Below are 16,100 nucleotides of genomic sequence, written 5' to 3'. Positions count from 1 at the left end.
AGCCACCGCGCCCGGCCACATTTTTTCTTAAGAGTACAAGAAACATTTATGAAAATGGACAATGTACTTGGCTGTAAAGCAAGTCTCAACAAGCTTCCCAGAATCAGTATCATACAAATCATACTCTCCGATTATAGTGCAATTATGCTAAAAATAAATAACAAAAAAAAAAAAAACAAAAGAAGACTGTGTATGAAAATGTTCATTCTAATATTAATTACCTGTAGTAGTAAAAAAAAAAAAAAGAAACAACTGAAGCATCCAATGATATGAGTATGGCTAGATAAATTATGCTTTATCAATTCAATGGGCTATTGTATACCCATTAAATTATTTTTAAGTGGATTATGTTTAAGATATAAGTGAAAAGTGACCGGGCATGGTGGCTCATGCCTGTAATCCCAGCACTTTGGGAAGCCAAGGCGGGCGATCATCTGAGGTCAGGAGTTCAAGACCAGCCTGACCAACATGGAGAAACCCTGTCTCTACTAAAAATACAAAATTAGCCAGGCGGGTGGTGCATGCCTGTAATCCCAGCTGCTTAGGAGGCTGAGGCAGGAGAATTGCTTGAACCCGGTAGGCAGAGGTTGCAGTGAGCCAAGATCATGCCATTGCACTCCAGCCTGGGCAACAAGAGCATAGCTCCATCACAAAAAAAAAAAAAAAAAAAAAAAAGGTACAAGTGAAAAGTTTAAATCTATATGTTAGCTATTATTACAACTATGTGAAAAATATGTGTGCATCTAGACAGATTAGAAAGGTATAAGCAAATTAAAACAGTTGTTATATTATGGTGATGGGATTATGTATAATTCTACTTTCAAAAAGATTTTCTGTGATGTGGTTATATTGTTTAATGTGAGTTAAAAGAATTGATAGAAGACATGATCTCTGGGAGCAGAAGCTAGTTGTACCTTAATATCCACTACCACTTCTTTTATGACAACAGAATTTTAGTTGGGTACATACATGCCCCAAACAAAAATACATTTCCCAGACTCTCCTGGAGCTAGATGTTACGATGAGACAAAGTTATAGCTAACGAAATATGATAAATGGGAATCCTGAAACATAAAGAGTATGTCCTTCCTTTGTCTTTTTTTTTTTTTTTTTTTTTTTTTTTTTTTTTTTTTTTTTTTGAGACGGAGTCTGGCTCTGTCTCCCAGGCTGGAGTGCAGTGGCCGGATCTCAGCTCACTGCAAGCTCCGCCTCCCGGGTTTACGCCATTCTCCTGCCTCAGCCTCCGAGTAGCTGGGACCACAGGCGCCCGCCACCTCGCCCGGCTAGTTTTTTGTATTTTTAGTAGAGACGGGGTTTCACCGTGTTAGCCAGGATGGTCTCGATCTCCTGACCTCGTGATCCGCCCGTCTCAGCCTCCCAAAGTGCTGGGATTACAGGCTTGAGCCACCGCGCCCGGCCTTCCTTTGTCTTTTCCCTCCATCTTGCTACCTAAAATCTTCGTTTGTTATTACACACACTACAGATGGAGTCTGATATGCATTTGATCAGATGAGAGACTACAACCCAAATTAATGAATGAAAACATGTGTGACTCATGAGGACAAATAGCTGTTTTTCTATTCAACCAGTGTCCAGTACACGCTCTGAAAACAAGGGGATTATCACTCCATTTGTGAACATCAAATGACAATGCACTAATATCAAAGAGAGAACATTTATGTTAAGTATATTCCAGTGAGAATCACACACATTTACTCCAATATTCTTTATCATGTAAGAGAATATTTTAGCAGAGAATGAGATCCTTTTTATAGGCTGCCGTGCCTGAATTAGATCAGCGATCAACCTACACATTTTAAATGTTAAGTAAAATTAAAAATTGAATCTTTGAAGTTCAATAAATTATTGCACTTTAATTATCATAGCCTCTGTGTAAAGTTTGATATAATCCAACAGCCTGGATCACAAAAGAAATCAATAATTTATACTATATTAGGAAGGACAATTTACCAATTGAAAATGAAATTGATAAATATTACTCCAAACAGACTTGATACTTGAAAAATATCCAAAGTAGATTAAAGCAGATGCAGCATTCTGTCTCAGGTGCTTCAATGCTCAATAATGATTAGTTATGCCATGTCATGCCTCCCGTAGCAATAAATCCATTATTACTTTTATTATAATTCAGAATAGGTCATTCACAAGCTGTTCTGTAAAAATGAATTTCAACTTAAAAAAATATACTAGAAGCTGACTCAAAAGGAGCCTTTCATTCTATGAATTCTAATATTTATGCTAAGCATGGTCTGTTTAGATATTTGTTTAAATGAAGGAAAATCAAAATCGAATAAAAGTCCCAGGGACTAATCTCTTGAACAAAACTGTATACTGCTAGTTCAAGGGCATCTAATAGAAATAATTTGTTTAGATTAAAATTCTGTCAGTAAAAGAATTTGTTCCTATGGCAATTCAAAAAGGCTTAAAATATGTCACACATTTAGTTAAGAGAGCATACTCAGGACTTATTCTATGTTATTTTCCTTTATTACTCATACTCATCATTTATAGACAGACAAGCAGATTGTTAAACAACTTTGGTTTTCTGTCAATTAACTGTGCATTATCATGATGGAGAATCACCAACTGCCAAGTTTCGATACCAGGAAAATGAGTCCTTTTCTTTCTTTTTCCAGCTGATGCTCTGACATAGATTCCTTAGTTTTCACAATGTCAAAAGATGGAGTGGAGATGACAGTTATCCTTTGTACCTAATGGGTCTGTTTTTGGTTCCTAGGCAGAATTATCAATAAAAGTAGGAAGTATTATATATTTGGTTTTTACTACTTTATATTTTAATATTTGACTATATTTATCCTCATCTCAAAATATTTACAGGGATTTTTTAAATTACAAAGTAATACATGAATACATGTCTGTTGTAAATTCCTATGATGTAAAAGTATACTGAGGCAGACTTTATATAGCATAGTTCTTAATAAATTTAGATAGAAATGACTTCCATTTTGAGAAAACCACCATCAGAGATGTGCTGAATCAACAGTGTGAACATACAGAGAAAATAATTTTTTTGCCAACTCATGCTGATATGGAGTCAAAACAGCTGGTTTTTATCAGAATTGCTACCAATATTAAGAATTTTTAAAAAATATTACCAAGATGAAATTCGCTTTATACTATTCATGATAAATGTGTCAAATGTGTTTCAGCCTTGAACTTTAGATTAGGAAAATTTCATTTACGTAAGTACAGCTACTTTACAGACAGTTTGAATATTGTCCAAAACAATGAATTCAGTACAAGTTAAACTTACAGTCACCTCAGAAGTATTTTTTTCTTTTGCCAAATACACCTTTCTCATTTTCTCAACTTTCATTTGAGCTTGCTTGGACCGGCGACCCAGAAATTTAACTTGATTTTGCTGTTTGTAGGGCCGATACAGAGGTTGGACAGTTAAGGATGGACCCCTAGAAAATGTTTGTATTAAAAACAGAAAAATCACACAGAATAAAATTTAAATGCAAAGCAAGTTCCAAATTTTATTAAAGCTTTCTCTAGCAAATATATCATAAACCTCAGCAACATTGGAGCAGCATTTCTTTTTTTTTTTTTTTTTTTTTGAGACGGAGTCTCGCTCTGTCGCCCAGGCTGGAGTGCAGTGGCCGGATCTCAGCTCACTGCAAGCTCCGCCTCCCGGGTTTACGCCATTCTCCTGCCTCAGCCTCCCGAGTAGCTGGGACTACAGGCGCCCGCCATCTCGCCCGGCTAGTTTTTTTTTTTGTATTTTTTAGTAGAGACGGGGTTTCACCATGTTAGCCAGGATGGTCTCGATCTCCTGACCTCGTGATCCACCCGTCTCGGCCTCCCAAAGTGCTGGGATTACAGGCTTGAGCCACCGCGCCCGGCCTGGAGCAGCATTTCATGTAAGCTTTTAGGTTAAAGTTATCATTTCTGCTTGAGTTTGCATAGCATAGTTCTTTATCTGGCACTTATGAAGGTGTACAGATGATGATATTGACAGCAATGATGATAAAAATTATAAAACCTGTTATCAATTTAAAATCAGCTTTCCTAGAAAATACTGTGTAGTAGCCATTTGAATCTTATTTTTTTACACCATATACTAACACAAAAAAGTATTACATTTCGGCCAGGCGCGGTGGCTCATGCCTGTAATCCCAGCACTTTAGGAGGCCGAGGCAAGCAGATCACCTGACGTCAGGAGTTTGAGACCAGCCTGGCCAACATGGTGAAACCCTGTCTCTACTAAAAAAAAAAAAATACAAAAATTAGCTGGGTGTGGTGGCAGGTGCCTTTAATCCCAGCTACTTGGGAGGCCAAGGCGGGTGGATCACGAGGTCAGGAGATCGAGACCATCCTGGCTAACACGGTGAAACCCCGTCTCTACCGAAAATACAAAAAATTAGCCGGGCATGGAGGCGGGCGCCTGTAGTCCCAGCTACTCTGGAGGCTGAGGCAGGAGAATGGCGTGAACTCGGGAGGCAGAGCTTGCAGTGAGCAGAGATCACGCGACTGCACTCCAGCCTGGGCGACAGAGTGAGACTCCGTCTCAAAAAAAAAAAAAAGTATTACATTTCATAATGGTTGGACAAACAAGCTGTTTTTGTCAGTGCTGGGATCAGATGCTATGTCCATAATCCCCCTGTCCTTACTATTATAAGGCACATAGACTCAACTTTCAACTGCCAGCATCTGCATCACTCAGTCTGAAAACTTTCTTTGAAAAGAAAAGCCCGGCGGCGCGGTGGCTCACGCCTGTAATCCCAGCACTTTGGGAGGCTGAGGTGGGCAGATCATCTGAGGTCGGGAGTTCGAGGCCAACTTGACCAGCATGGAGAAACCCTGTCTCTACTAAAAATACAAAATTAGTCAGGTGTGGTGGCTCATGCCTGTAATCCCAGCTACTCAGGAAGGCTGAGGCAGGAGAATCGCTTGAACCCGGGAGGCGCAGGTTGCGGTGAGCCGACATCGCGCCACCGCACTCCAGCCTGGGCAATAAGAGCAAAACTCGGTCTAAAAAAAAAAGAAAGAAAAGAAAAAAGCTCATGTGCAGGGAAGGTCAAAAGTGCCTGAGAATTAATATGTCCCTTCCTAAGCAACCCTTAACCAATGACTGATGGGTGTTGATGTATCAATACTGTAATTCCCTTGCCCCCTGTGGGATAATTCTAAGTTGCATGTTCTACATTGTCTCTCACATTCCCAGGGGGGATTAAGCTCCAGTTACCCACAGTGGTAACTTGCTTGCTAACACACACTGTTTTGGCTGCCTTCCACTTTTCTACCCTCTCCCTTCAGTTGTTCCTAAGATCACCTCCCAAATCTCTGTCTCAGGGTTTGCTTCTGGGAGACGCTAAACTACAACTGCATTCAAAGACGGCTTTATGAAAGTATTCTTTCTATTCAATTGATTAATAATTTGGCTACTTATTTGGCTCTGAAATGACTTATTCTTGGATACTCAGTAGGATAAATCCAAATAGCAGGGAGATTGGGGTTATATATGGTGGCAGAGAAAATTACATCATTTATTTGACCTTGGTGGTAATAGGGTTAAATTCTATACTCAGTGCTCATATGGATGAGTTAGAGAAAATCTATTTCATGACAGACTGTGCCCTAAACCAGGCCATCTGTCTGGCAAATGTATAGCCTTGATCATAAAATATATGGGTTAAATTATGTTATTGGGTCAGAATCACTCATCTCTACTCCTGAAAAAAAAACCCAGTGTGTTTTCTTGACAGTGGGTCATCAGTGTCTTCTTCAGGCACAAAGGGAGTATTTTTCATTTCAATTATAAGAGTGTGAAAATAGATTACCAGTAGGTCCTCTTACATATTATTATCTCTTTCTTCTTTTAAGAAAGCAGCTAATTTGTAAATAAGATGGGCTAAGTGAGGCTTAGTAATGGAAAGAGAAAAGGAATATAATGGGAGTGGTTATATTCTGTCCATGTTGTTTCAGATCATAATACATCTATTTTGCTACAACATCCATTTCTACAATGTGAACTGGCTCACATGCTATTGGTAAAAAGGGGAATGACGTCACTCTAATTTATATGCAATTTATCTTAGGCAAGGGGAGCCATAGTAGCAAGAATAGAATTATAACCTTCAGCAAAAAAGGAAAAAGCCCTTAGTTCTGTGCTGCATGGGCAAGGGTAGCCCTTTTGGCTGTATTCATGAAAACAAAAATGAACACCTGCATCAAGTGCTGCCTTCCCAGAGAGGCACACCCCACCCCCAACTCACCCTCACTGCCCTTCACCCTACTCCTCCCCTACCCCCACTCCGGCCTTGGATGGCTCCTGGTTCTTGGCAGATCGCACTGCCTCTCATGTCCACTTAAAAGGCAACCATGCAGCCGGGCACTGTGGCTCACACTTGTAATCCCAGCACTGTGGGAGGCTGAGGTGGGCAGATCACAAGATCAGGAGTTCGAGACCAGCCTGGCCAATATGGTGAAAATCAGTCTCTACTAAAAATACCAAAATTAGCCGGGCATGGTGGCGGGCAGCTGTAATCCCAGCTACTCAGGAGGCTGAGGCAGGAGAATCGCTTGAACCCAGGAGGCGGAGGTTGCAGTAAGCCGAGATTGCGCCATTGCACTCCAGCCTGGGGAACAGAGTGAGACTCCGTCTCAAAAAAAAAGGCAACCACGCTGGCCCAGGGTCCCACTTCCATGTGCACTGTCTCCATGCCCACTAACTGCTCTAATGAAAGAGTTGCCAGCATCTCCACTGTATGGTTGTTCATTTTTTATATTTTCTGTGGCAGCCTCCAGCTACACTGAGTTGCCTGTCTGGTGGTACAAGTCATCTCCCCAAGTACAAATTGTCCTTTTTGTTGGTGCTGTGTTTACAAAGTTGCATATGTTTTGAGCAATCTGCCCCAACTCTATTTTTCCCATATATCCTATTATCTTTAGTGAGCTATCTGGCAGAATGTGAACATTTTCAGATATACCCCTAGTATTGTAACCCCAGTGAAGAATCTGTTTTACCTTTTTTCAGAAACAATCCGTAGCTGGTGCTTATGGATCTCTTGCGTTACTGGTCTCTGTAATAGAAACTTCATTTCATTTCGTAGACGGTTTGAGATTACTCCAGACTCTGAATAATGAACTATGTCATACATTAGCGTTGTCCTGGGAATACTTTCAAGATTTAATTTGCGCCAGCTGTTATTTCTGCCACCAGAAAACGCAGGGGCCTCATCGAAAAAACTGCGATACTGTAAGGAAAAAACAATCAAGAACGATTAGTTGGCCAGGTGTGGTGGCTCACACCTGTAATCCCACAACTTTGGGAGGCTGAGGTGGGTGGATCACCTGAAGTCAGGAGTTCCAGACCAGCCTGGCCAACATGGTGAAAACCCATCTCTACTAAAAATACAAAAATTAGCCAGGCATGGTGGCGTGCGCGGGTAGTTCCAGCTACTTGGGAGGCTGAGGCAGGAGAATTGCTTGAACCCGGGAGGTGGAGGTTGTGGTGAGCCAAGATTGCACCACTGCACTCCAGCCTGGGTGACAGAGTGACTCCATCTCAATTAATAAAAAAAAAAAAAAAAGAAAGGAAAAGAAAAAGAGAAACAAGAATGAATAGTTGGCCAGGTGCGGTGGCTCACACCTGTAAGCCCAGCACTTTGGCAGGCTGAGGCCGTTGGGTCACTTGAGGTCGGGAGTTCGAGACCAGCCTGGCCAACATAGTGAAACCCGATAGCATCAAGAGATACACCTAACGTAAATGACGAGTCAATAAGTGCAGCACACCAACACGGCACATGTATACATATGTAACAAACCTGCATGTTGTGCACATGTACCCTAGAACTTAAAGTATAATAATAAAAAAAATCCAAAAATTAGCCAGGCATGGTGGCGCATACCTGTAGTCCCAGCTACTTGGGAGGCTGAGGCAGGAGGATCACCTGAGCCCAGGAGGCAGAGGTTGCAGTGAGCTGAGAGTGCACCACTGCACTCCAGCTGGGGTGACAGAGTAAGATCCTGTCTCAAAAAAAAAAAAATTGATTGGTTGTGGGTGCTCTAAATGTTTTTAGACACATTTCTCATGGCTCCATTCAAATGTCACTTCATCCAAAAGGCGTTCTTTGATCCCATCTCTGAACTTTATTGGGATCTCTCTTCTATGACTCTTATTACTGACTACTCAATGTTTTAGTCATCTGTGTATGACTTAGCTCCCTTATTGGAAGGCAGGAGCTATGCTACACATTATCATGCACATAGTATCATACTCGCTAAATATTTATTTAATGCATCAAAAATTTTATGGCAAATATAACTCAGATAAGTTAAACTCAGATGGGCCTAAAAATTAATGATAATAGCTATGTGCTCTGCATACCTGGTAGAGCTTGTTCATGACATGCTTGGGTTGACAGGACTTTTTTTTTTTTGAGACAGGGTCTCATTCTGTCACCCAGGCTGGAGTGCAGTGACATGATCATGGCTAGCAGCCTCAACTTCCCGGGTTCCAGTGATCCTCCTGAGTAGCTGGGACTACAGGTACATGCCACCATGTCTGGCTTTTTTTACTGAGACGGAGTTTTGCTCCTGTTGCCCAGGCTAGAGCGCAGTGACTCGATCTCGGCTCACAGCAACCTCCGCCTCCCAGGTTCAAGCAATTCTCCTGCCTCAGCTTCCCGAGTAGCTGGGATTACAGGTGCATGCCACCACAACCAGCTATTTTTTTTGTATTTTTAGTAGAGACGGGGTTTCGCCACATTGGCCAGGCTGGTCTCAAACTCCTGACCGCAGGTGATCCACTCACCTCAGCCTCCCAAAGTGCTGAGATTACAGGTGTGAGCCACCAAGCCCGGCCAATTTTTTAATTTTTGTAGAGATAAGGTCTCACTATGTTGCCCAGGTTGTTGAGAGGACTTTTGCACAAACCTTTTTAGAAATATGAGTACATCTCTAGTATGAAGTGGAGAATTTCACTATTTTCATTTGGAGTATTTGTAGAAATCCCACTTTTCTTTTTTTCCAATTTAAAATGATATCAAATTAGGAATTAAAAATACCAAATATATATCATCAATTTAACATTATAATTGTGCATTTAAGAGCCAGGGATAGGGCAGGAGAAGTTACAGTGCTAGGAAACAGAATTACAACAAGGCCTTTAGGGTATATTACACAGTCACATTCATGCTTTCAAGCGCACACACACAGATGCACATACGCATACACTCTCAGCACACACCCTCACACTCACATATACACATACACACTCGTACACATACACACACACAGGCAATCCTATTTTTGCACCATTTCATCTTTTTTTTTCCCCTTTTCTGGAGAATGGGGTCTCGCTACGTTGCCCAGGAAGGTCTCAAACTCCTGGGCTCAAGCAATCCTCCAGCCTCTGCCTCCCCAAGTGCTGGGATTACAGACACGGACCACCGCACCCGGCCTTTTCAAACTTTTTTTTTTTGAGATGGAGCCTTGCTTTACCACCCAGGCTGGAGTGCAGTGGCGCAATCTCACCCCACTGCAACCTCTGCCTCCTGGGTTCAAGTAATTCTCCTGCCTCAGCCTCCCCAGTAGCTGGGATTATAGGCGTGTGCCACCAGACCCGGCTAATTTTTGTATTTTTAGTAGAGACAGGGTTTCACCATGTTGGCCAGGCTGGTCTCGAACTCCTGACCTCAGGTGATCCACCCACCTCAGCCTCCCAAAGTGCTGGGATTACAGGCATGAGCCACCATGCCCGGCCTCCTGTTGCTAGCTCTTCAGCTCAAAGATCACAATATAAATGACAGATGTTCATCATGATTAGTGACAAATCATGTCATACCTTCCAAAGTCAATCAGTGACTGGTCACTGTGAATCTGTTATTCATTTCACACACAAACAGCAAAGTATATAGTTGTGTTGCCTTTTTGTCTCCCAGTGATAAACCCATGTGACATTTTACAAAAATGGAAAATCAAAAGAGAGAATTAGCCATCAAAGAAACAAAAAGTGGTACCACTTGAAGTGAAATTGGAATCAACCGTACATGGAGTTCTAGAAGAAATAAGTGACTGTGGGGATGCTGACACTGCCATAATTCAAGACGTTGCAGATCTACAGCTATAGGAACTTGGTGAGGATGAACTTATCAACATAAATGAGGAAAGTGGCTATGATAAAAGGATGAAGCTTTCCCAGTGGAAGTGATGCTGGCCAAAAAAAAACTTCATACTGAAGGAACTCTGAGATATTTTGCAACATTTAAAGCGCAAAGAATAAAATGTTGGCAGCTGATCCAAATTTTAAAAGGAATATGACAATACACCAAGACATAGAAAAGATGCTTGTAAGTTGTACTAGAAGAACAAGAAGGCAAGCACTAGTTTAAAGTACTCTTGGTAAGTTTTTATTTCACAGCTTTATTGAGGTTCACATACCATACAACCCACCATTTAAAGTGTACAATTCGATGGTTTCCAGTATATTCACAGTTGGTAAGATATTTTATGAAGAAAGAAAACACTTTGTGTTTCTAATGTTTTTATTTTTTTTTTTTCTTTCTTGTGTTTCTAATGTTTTAAATTATAGTGTACTAAAAGTGTACTAAATGTGTTGGGTTTTTTTCTTCCATTTTCCTACGTATTTATAAGAGACAGCAAAAGAGTTTTTAATGTTTTGATAAAGAAGATTTTTTTTTTTAGAGATGGGGTCTCACTATGTTGCCCAGGCTACCCTCAAACTCCTGGACTTAAGTGATCCTCTTGCCTCAGCCTCCCGAGTAGCTGGGACTACAGACAAACATTTTGAAAAGTCACAGGACAATCACAATTTTCCCCACAGATATTAAGTTTGTTTTGCATGGTTTCAATTTGCTGGTCATTTTTATGGTCCTGCAATGACATGCAGAGTAAGACTGTGTATTTTTTTTTTCCTCAGTGAAGTTGCAAAATGGGTAAATATCATAGATCTGTCAATCATCTGCGCAGTCACTTATCAGATCTGTCTGTGACCTCAGGCAAGTTTTTTTGAGGCTTGTTAAACTTCATTTTTCTCTTTTGTAAAAAAAGGTCACATAATTTACAAACTTGAAGATGAAAGAAGATAATACGCATGTAAAGAGATAAAGACAGTGCCACACCCGTATAAGGACTCAACAAACGTCAACAATGATCTTATCTCTCTCTTCCAATATGTCTATCTGGGGACTCCTCTCTCTGACACTAATCCTTGACATGTTCACAATCTGAAAGTATGTCGTCTTTGTCCTTAGCAAAGATAGTTGCCATCCCTGGCTCTATTTATTTCCTGGTTCACTTCCCTAAACTCACAGGCTAAGACTCTAAAAGAAAGAAAACATAATTGGGAGTCTCTAAGGCATTGCATTAATTTCATGTTTCACACTGAAGCAAATGAATGAATAGTTAAGACTGTATACAGACATACCCCAGAGATATTGCGGGTCCAGTTGCAGACCACGGTAATGAAGTGAATATTGCAAATAGAGTCATGCTAATTTTTTGGTTTCTCAGTGTGTATAAAAGTTATGTCTACGTTATACTGTAGTTTGTTAAGTGTATAACAGCATTATTTCAAAAAAATGTACATACTTTAATTCAAAAATACTTTGTTGTGGCTGGGCACAATGGCTGATGCCTGTAATGCCAGAACTTACAGAGGAAGAGCTGACAGGATCACTTGTGTACAGAAGTTTGAGACCAGCCTGGCAAACATAGCAAGACCCCACCTCCACAACAAGAAAAAAAAAATACTTTATTGCTAAAAAATGCTAATGATCATCTGAGCCTTCAGTGAGTCCTATTCTTTTTGCTGGTGGAGAGCCTTGCCTTGATGTGGATGGCTGCTGACTGATCAGGGTACTGGTTACTGAAGGTTGGGATGGATGTGGCATTTTTTTTTTTTTTTTTTGAGACAGGGTCTCATTCTGTTGCCCAGGCTGGAGTGCAGTGGTGCAATCATGGCTAAAGCAATCCTCCCACATCAGCCTCCTGAGTAGCTGGGACTATAGGGGCATACTACCACACCTGGCTAATTTTGGGGGGGTAATTTTTGTAGAGACAGGGTCTCCCTATATTGCCCAGGCTGGTCTCAAACTGTCTTCAAGAGATCCTCCCATCTCAGCCTTCCAAAGTACTGGGATTACAGCCATGACCCACTGTGCCCAGCTCATGAATGTTCTCAATAGCATCTAGAATGGTGAATCTTTTCTGGATTTTTAAAATTTACTTTACCTAGATCCATCAGAGGAATCATTGTCTATGGCAGCTATAGCCTTATGAAATGTATTTCTTAAATAGTAAGATTTGAAAGTTGAAATTACTCCTTGATCCATGGGCTGTAGAATGGATGTTGTATTAGCAGGCATGAAAATATTCATCTCCTTGTATAGCTCCATCAGAGCTCTTGGGTGACCTTGTCAATGAGCTGTAATACTTTGAAAGGAATCTTTTTTTTTTTTTTTTTTGATCTGAGCAGTAGGTTTCAACAGGGGGCTTAAAATATTCAGTAAACCATGCTGTAAATATATGTGCTGTCGTCCAGGCTTTGTTATTCCATTTATAGAGCACAGGCTATATAACTACTCTATACAGAGTAGATGTAGTATAATTCCTTTTCTTTTCTTTTCTTTTTTTTTTTTTTTTTTTTGAGACAGAGTCTTGTTCTGTTGCCCAGCCTGGAGTGCAGTGGTGCAATCTTAGCTCACTGCAACCTCCACCTCCCGGGCTCAAGCAATTCTCCTGTCTCAGCCTCCTGAGTAGCTGGGACTACAGGCATGTGCCACCATGCCCGGCTAATTTTTGTATTTTTAGTAGAGATGGGGTTTCACCATATTGGCCAGGCTGGTCTCGAGCTCCTGACCTCAAGTGATCTGCCCGCCTTGGCCTCCCAAAGTGCTGGGATTATAGGCCTGAGCCACTGCGCCCGACCAGATTTAGCATAATTCTTAAGGGCCCTAAAATTTTCAGAATGGTAAATGAGAACTGGCTTTAAGTTAAAGTTACCATCTGCATTAGCCCCTAACAAGAGACTCAGCCTGTCCTTTGAAGCCAGGCATTGACTTCTCCTCTCTAGCTGTGAAAGCCCAAGAGGGCACCTTCCAACAGTATAAGGCTGTTTTGTCTACATTGAAAATCTGTTGTTTAGTGCAGCCACCTTCAATAATTATCTTAGCGAGATCTTCTGGATAACTTGCTGCAGCTTCTCCATCCGCACTTGCTGCTTCACCTTGCACTTTTATGTTATAAAAATGGCTTCTTTCCCTAAACTTCATGAACCAACCTCTGCTAGCTTCCAAAGTTTCTTCTGCAACTTCCTCACCTCTCTGATCCTTCACAGAACTGAAGAGAGTAAAGGCCTTGCTCTGGATTAGGCTTTGGTTTAAGAGAATGTTGTGGCTGGTTTAATCTTCTATCCAGACCACTAACACTTTCTCCATATCAGCAATAAGGCTGTATTGCTTTCTTATCATTTATGTATTTGCTGGAGTAGCACTTTTAATTTCCTTCATAAATTTTTCCTTTGCATTCGCAACACGTTTAACTCTTTGGTGCAAAGGTCTAGCTTTTGGCCTATGTCAGCTTTTGACATGCCTTCCTCACTAAGGTCCTCACTAAGCTTTGTCATTTCTAGCTTTTGATTTAAAGTGAGAGGCGCGTGACTCTTTCACTTGAACACTTAGAGGCCACTGTAGGATTATTAATTGGCCTAACTTCAATATTGTTGTGTCTCAGAAAATAGAGAGACAAGAGGGGAGAGAGAGAGAGATAATGGAATGGCTGGTTGGTAGAGCAGTCAGAACACACACACACATTTATTGGTTAAGTTTGCCATCTTACATGGGTTCAGTTTGTGGTACCCCAAAACAATTACAATAGTGACATCAAAGATCACTGATCACAGATCACCATAACAGATATAATAATAATGAAAACATTTGAAATATTGCAAGAATGACCAAAACGTGACACAGAGACACAAAGCAAGCACATGCTATTGGAAAAAAGGCACCGATAGGCTTGCTTGATGCAGGTTTGCCACAAACCTTCCATTTGTGAAAACACAACATCGGCCAGGTGCAGTGGCTCACGCCTGTAATCCCAGCACTTTGGGAGGCTGAGATGGGCGGATCACCTGGGGTCAGGAGTTCAAGACCAGCCTGGCCAATATGGTGAAATCCCATTTCTACTAAAAATACAAAAAAATTAGCTGAGCATGGTGGTGCATGCCTGTAATCCCAGCTACTTGGGAGGCTGAGACAGGAGAATCGCTTGAACCTGGGAGGCAGAGGTTGCAGTGAGCTGAGATTGTGCCACTGCACTCCAGCCTGGACGAAAAGAGCGAAACTCCGTCTCAAAAAAAAAAAAAAAAAAAGTATGCAACTCAACTCAATGGTTTTTGGTATATTCACAATGTTGTGCAGCTATTACCACGTCCTATGAATATTTCAGCATATTTCCATCACCCCAAAAGAACCCCCAAATTCCTTAGCTATCACCTTCCCTACATACAAAAAGCCATATATCACACGGTTTCCTTTATATGAAATATTCGGATTAGGCAAATCCATAGAGACAGAAGGCAGACTGGTGGTTTACGGGGCTGGAATGATGCAGGAATGGAGAGTGACTGCTTACTGGATGCAGGGTTTCCTTTTGGGGTAATGAAAAGGTTCTGGAACTAGATGGTGGTGATGCTTGCACAACCCTGTGAATGTACTTAATGCCCCTGAATTGTACACTTTAAAATGGTCAATTTTATGATGAGAACACATGGACACATAGAGGGGAAAACACACACTGGGGCTTACCAGAGGGTGGAGGGTGGGAGGAGGGAGAGGATCAGGAAAAATAACCAATGGGTACTAGGCCTAATACTTGGGTGACAAAATAATCTGAACAACAAACTCCCTTGACACAAGTTTACCTATATACAATAACAAACTTGCACACGTACCCCTGAACTTAAAATAAAAGTTGAATTTAAAAAAATTTAAAAAGAAAGTTATAGGCCGGGTGCGGTGGGTCAAGCCTGTAATCCCAGCACTTTGGGAGGCCGAGACGGGCGGATCACAAGGTCAGGAGATCAAGACCATTCTGGCTAACACGGTGAAACCCCGTCTCTACTAAAAAATACAAAAAAACTAGCCGGGCGAGGTGGCGGGCGCCTGTAGTCCCAGCTACTCGGGAGGCTGAGGCAGGAGAATGGCGTGAACCCGGAAGGCGGAGCTTGCAGTGAGCTGAGATCCGGCCACTGCACTCCAGCCTGGGCAACAGAGCGAGACTCTGTCTCAAAAAAAAAAAAAAAAAAGAAAGAAAGTTCTAGTGCTTAGGTATCCAAAAATAAGTTTCATTCTATAGAATATATTTGAAAAATAAAACATAATAAAATAGTAAATTTTATATTGTGTTATATTTTACCATAATAAAAAAGTATGATTCTTTCTTCTTGGACGACAGAGTTAGGAAGACTTGCTTGGTTTGTTTTTCAACATCTAAATCTAAATTCCTTACTTGTATATAATCTTGCACGGTGACAACATCCATTATATCAGTTACTTTGGACTTCGGGAAAATACGCTCATCTTCCACAATTATATGGTGAAATTTCCTTTCCCCCATTAGTTTGCAAGCATCAACCACTGCCTGTAAAGAGAATAGAAAACAGGCTTTAAAAATAGTAGAACAGGATTAATTATCAGCACACCCTTTACATATTTCTTCTGACAAATACATCAAATATTGTTCCTTTCTTCTAGCAGCTTGCTATTCAATAGAAAGGTTGCATTTGCAAAGAGATCACATAGGGATTATTAAACCACTTAAAATTATTTCCATAGCCTTTTTTTTTTTTTTGAAATGGAGTCTTGCTTTGTCACCTAGGCTGGAGAACAGTGGCGCCATCTCGGCTCACTGCAACCTCCGCCTCCTGGGGTTCAAGAGATTCTCCCGCCTCCACCTCCGGAATAGCTGGGACTACAGGCGCATGCCACCACACCTGGCTAATTTTTTGTATTTTTAGTAGAGATGGGGTTTCACCGTGTTAGCCAGGATGGTCTCCATCTCCTGACCTCATGATCCGCTCGCCTCGGCCT

General features: G+C 41.2%; 1 protein-coding gene across 2 annotated transcripts in view; it reads right to left on the bottom strand.

The window, feature by feature from the left end:
- Window positions 1–2,488: 2,488 nt before the first annotated feature.
- The window catches only part of C7HXorf58 (chromosome 7 CXorf58 homolog), a 31,827-nt gene continuing 18,215 nt past the window's right edge, over window positions 2,489–16,100 (bottom strand). Inside the window, exons 6-9 of one of the 2 annotated variants that reach the window (XM_010382139.2) lie at window positions 15,520–15,651; window positions 7,012–7,241; window positions 3,296–3,449; window positions 2,489–2,754 (exon numbers count right to left, since the gene is read on the bottom strand). In XM_010382139.2, coding sequence (XP_010380441.1) covers window positions 2,695–2,754; window positions 3,296–3,449; window positions 7,012–7,241; window positions 15,520–15,651 — 576 coding nt within the window. In that variant the 3' untranslated portion in view covers window positions 2,489–2,694. The remainder of the gene's footprint in view (window positions 2,755–3,295; window positions 3,450–7,011; window positions 7,242–15,519; window positions 15,652–16,100) is intronic. The other variant, XM_010382140.2, reaches the window with a different exon arrangement.

Source organism: Rhinopithecus roxellana, chromosome 7, assembly GCF_007565055.1.
Source record: "Rhinopithecus roxellana isolate Shanxi Qingling chromosome 7, ASM756505v1, whole genome shotgun sequence".
NCBI lineage: Eukaryota > Metazoa > Chordata > Mammalia > Primates > Cercopithecidae > Rhinopithecus > Rhinopithecus roxellana.
This window is presented reverse-complemented; position numbering and strand designations above follow the sequence as displayed.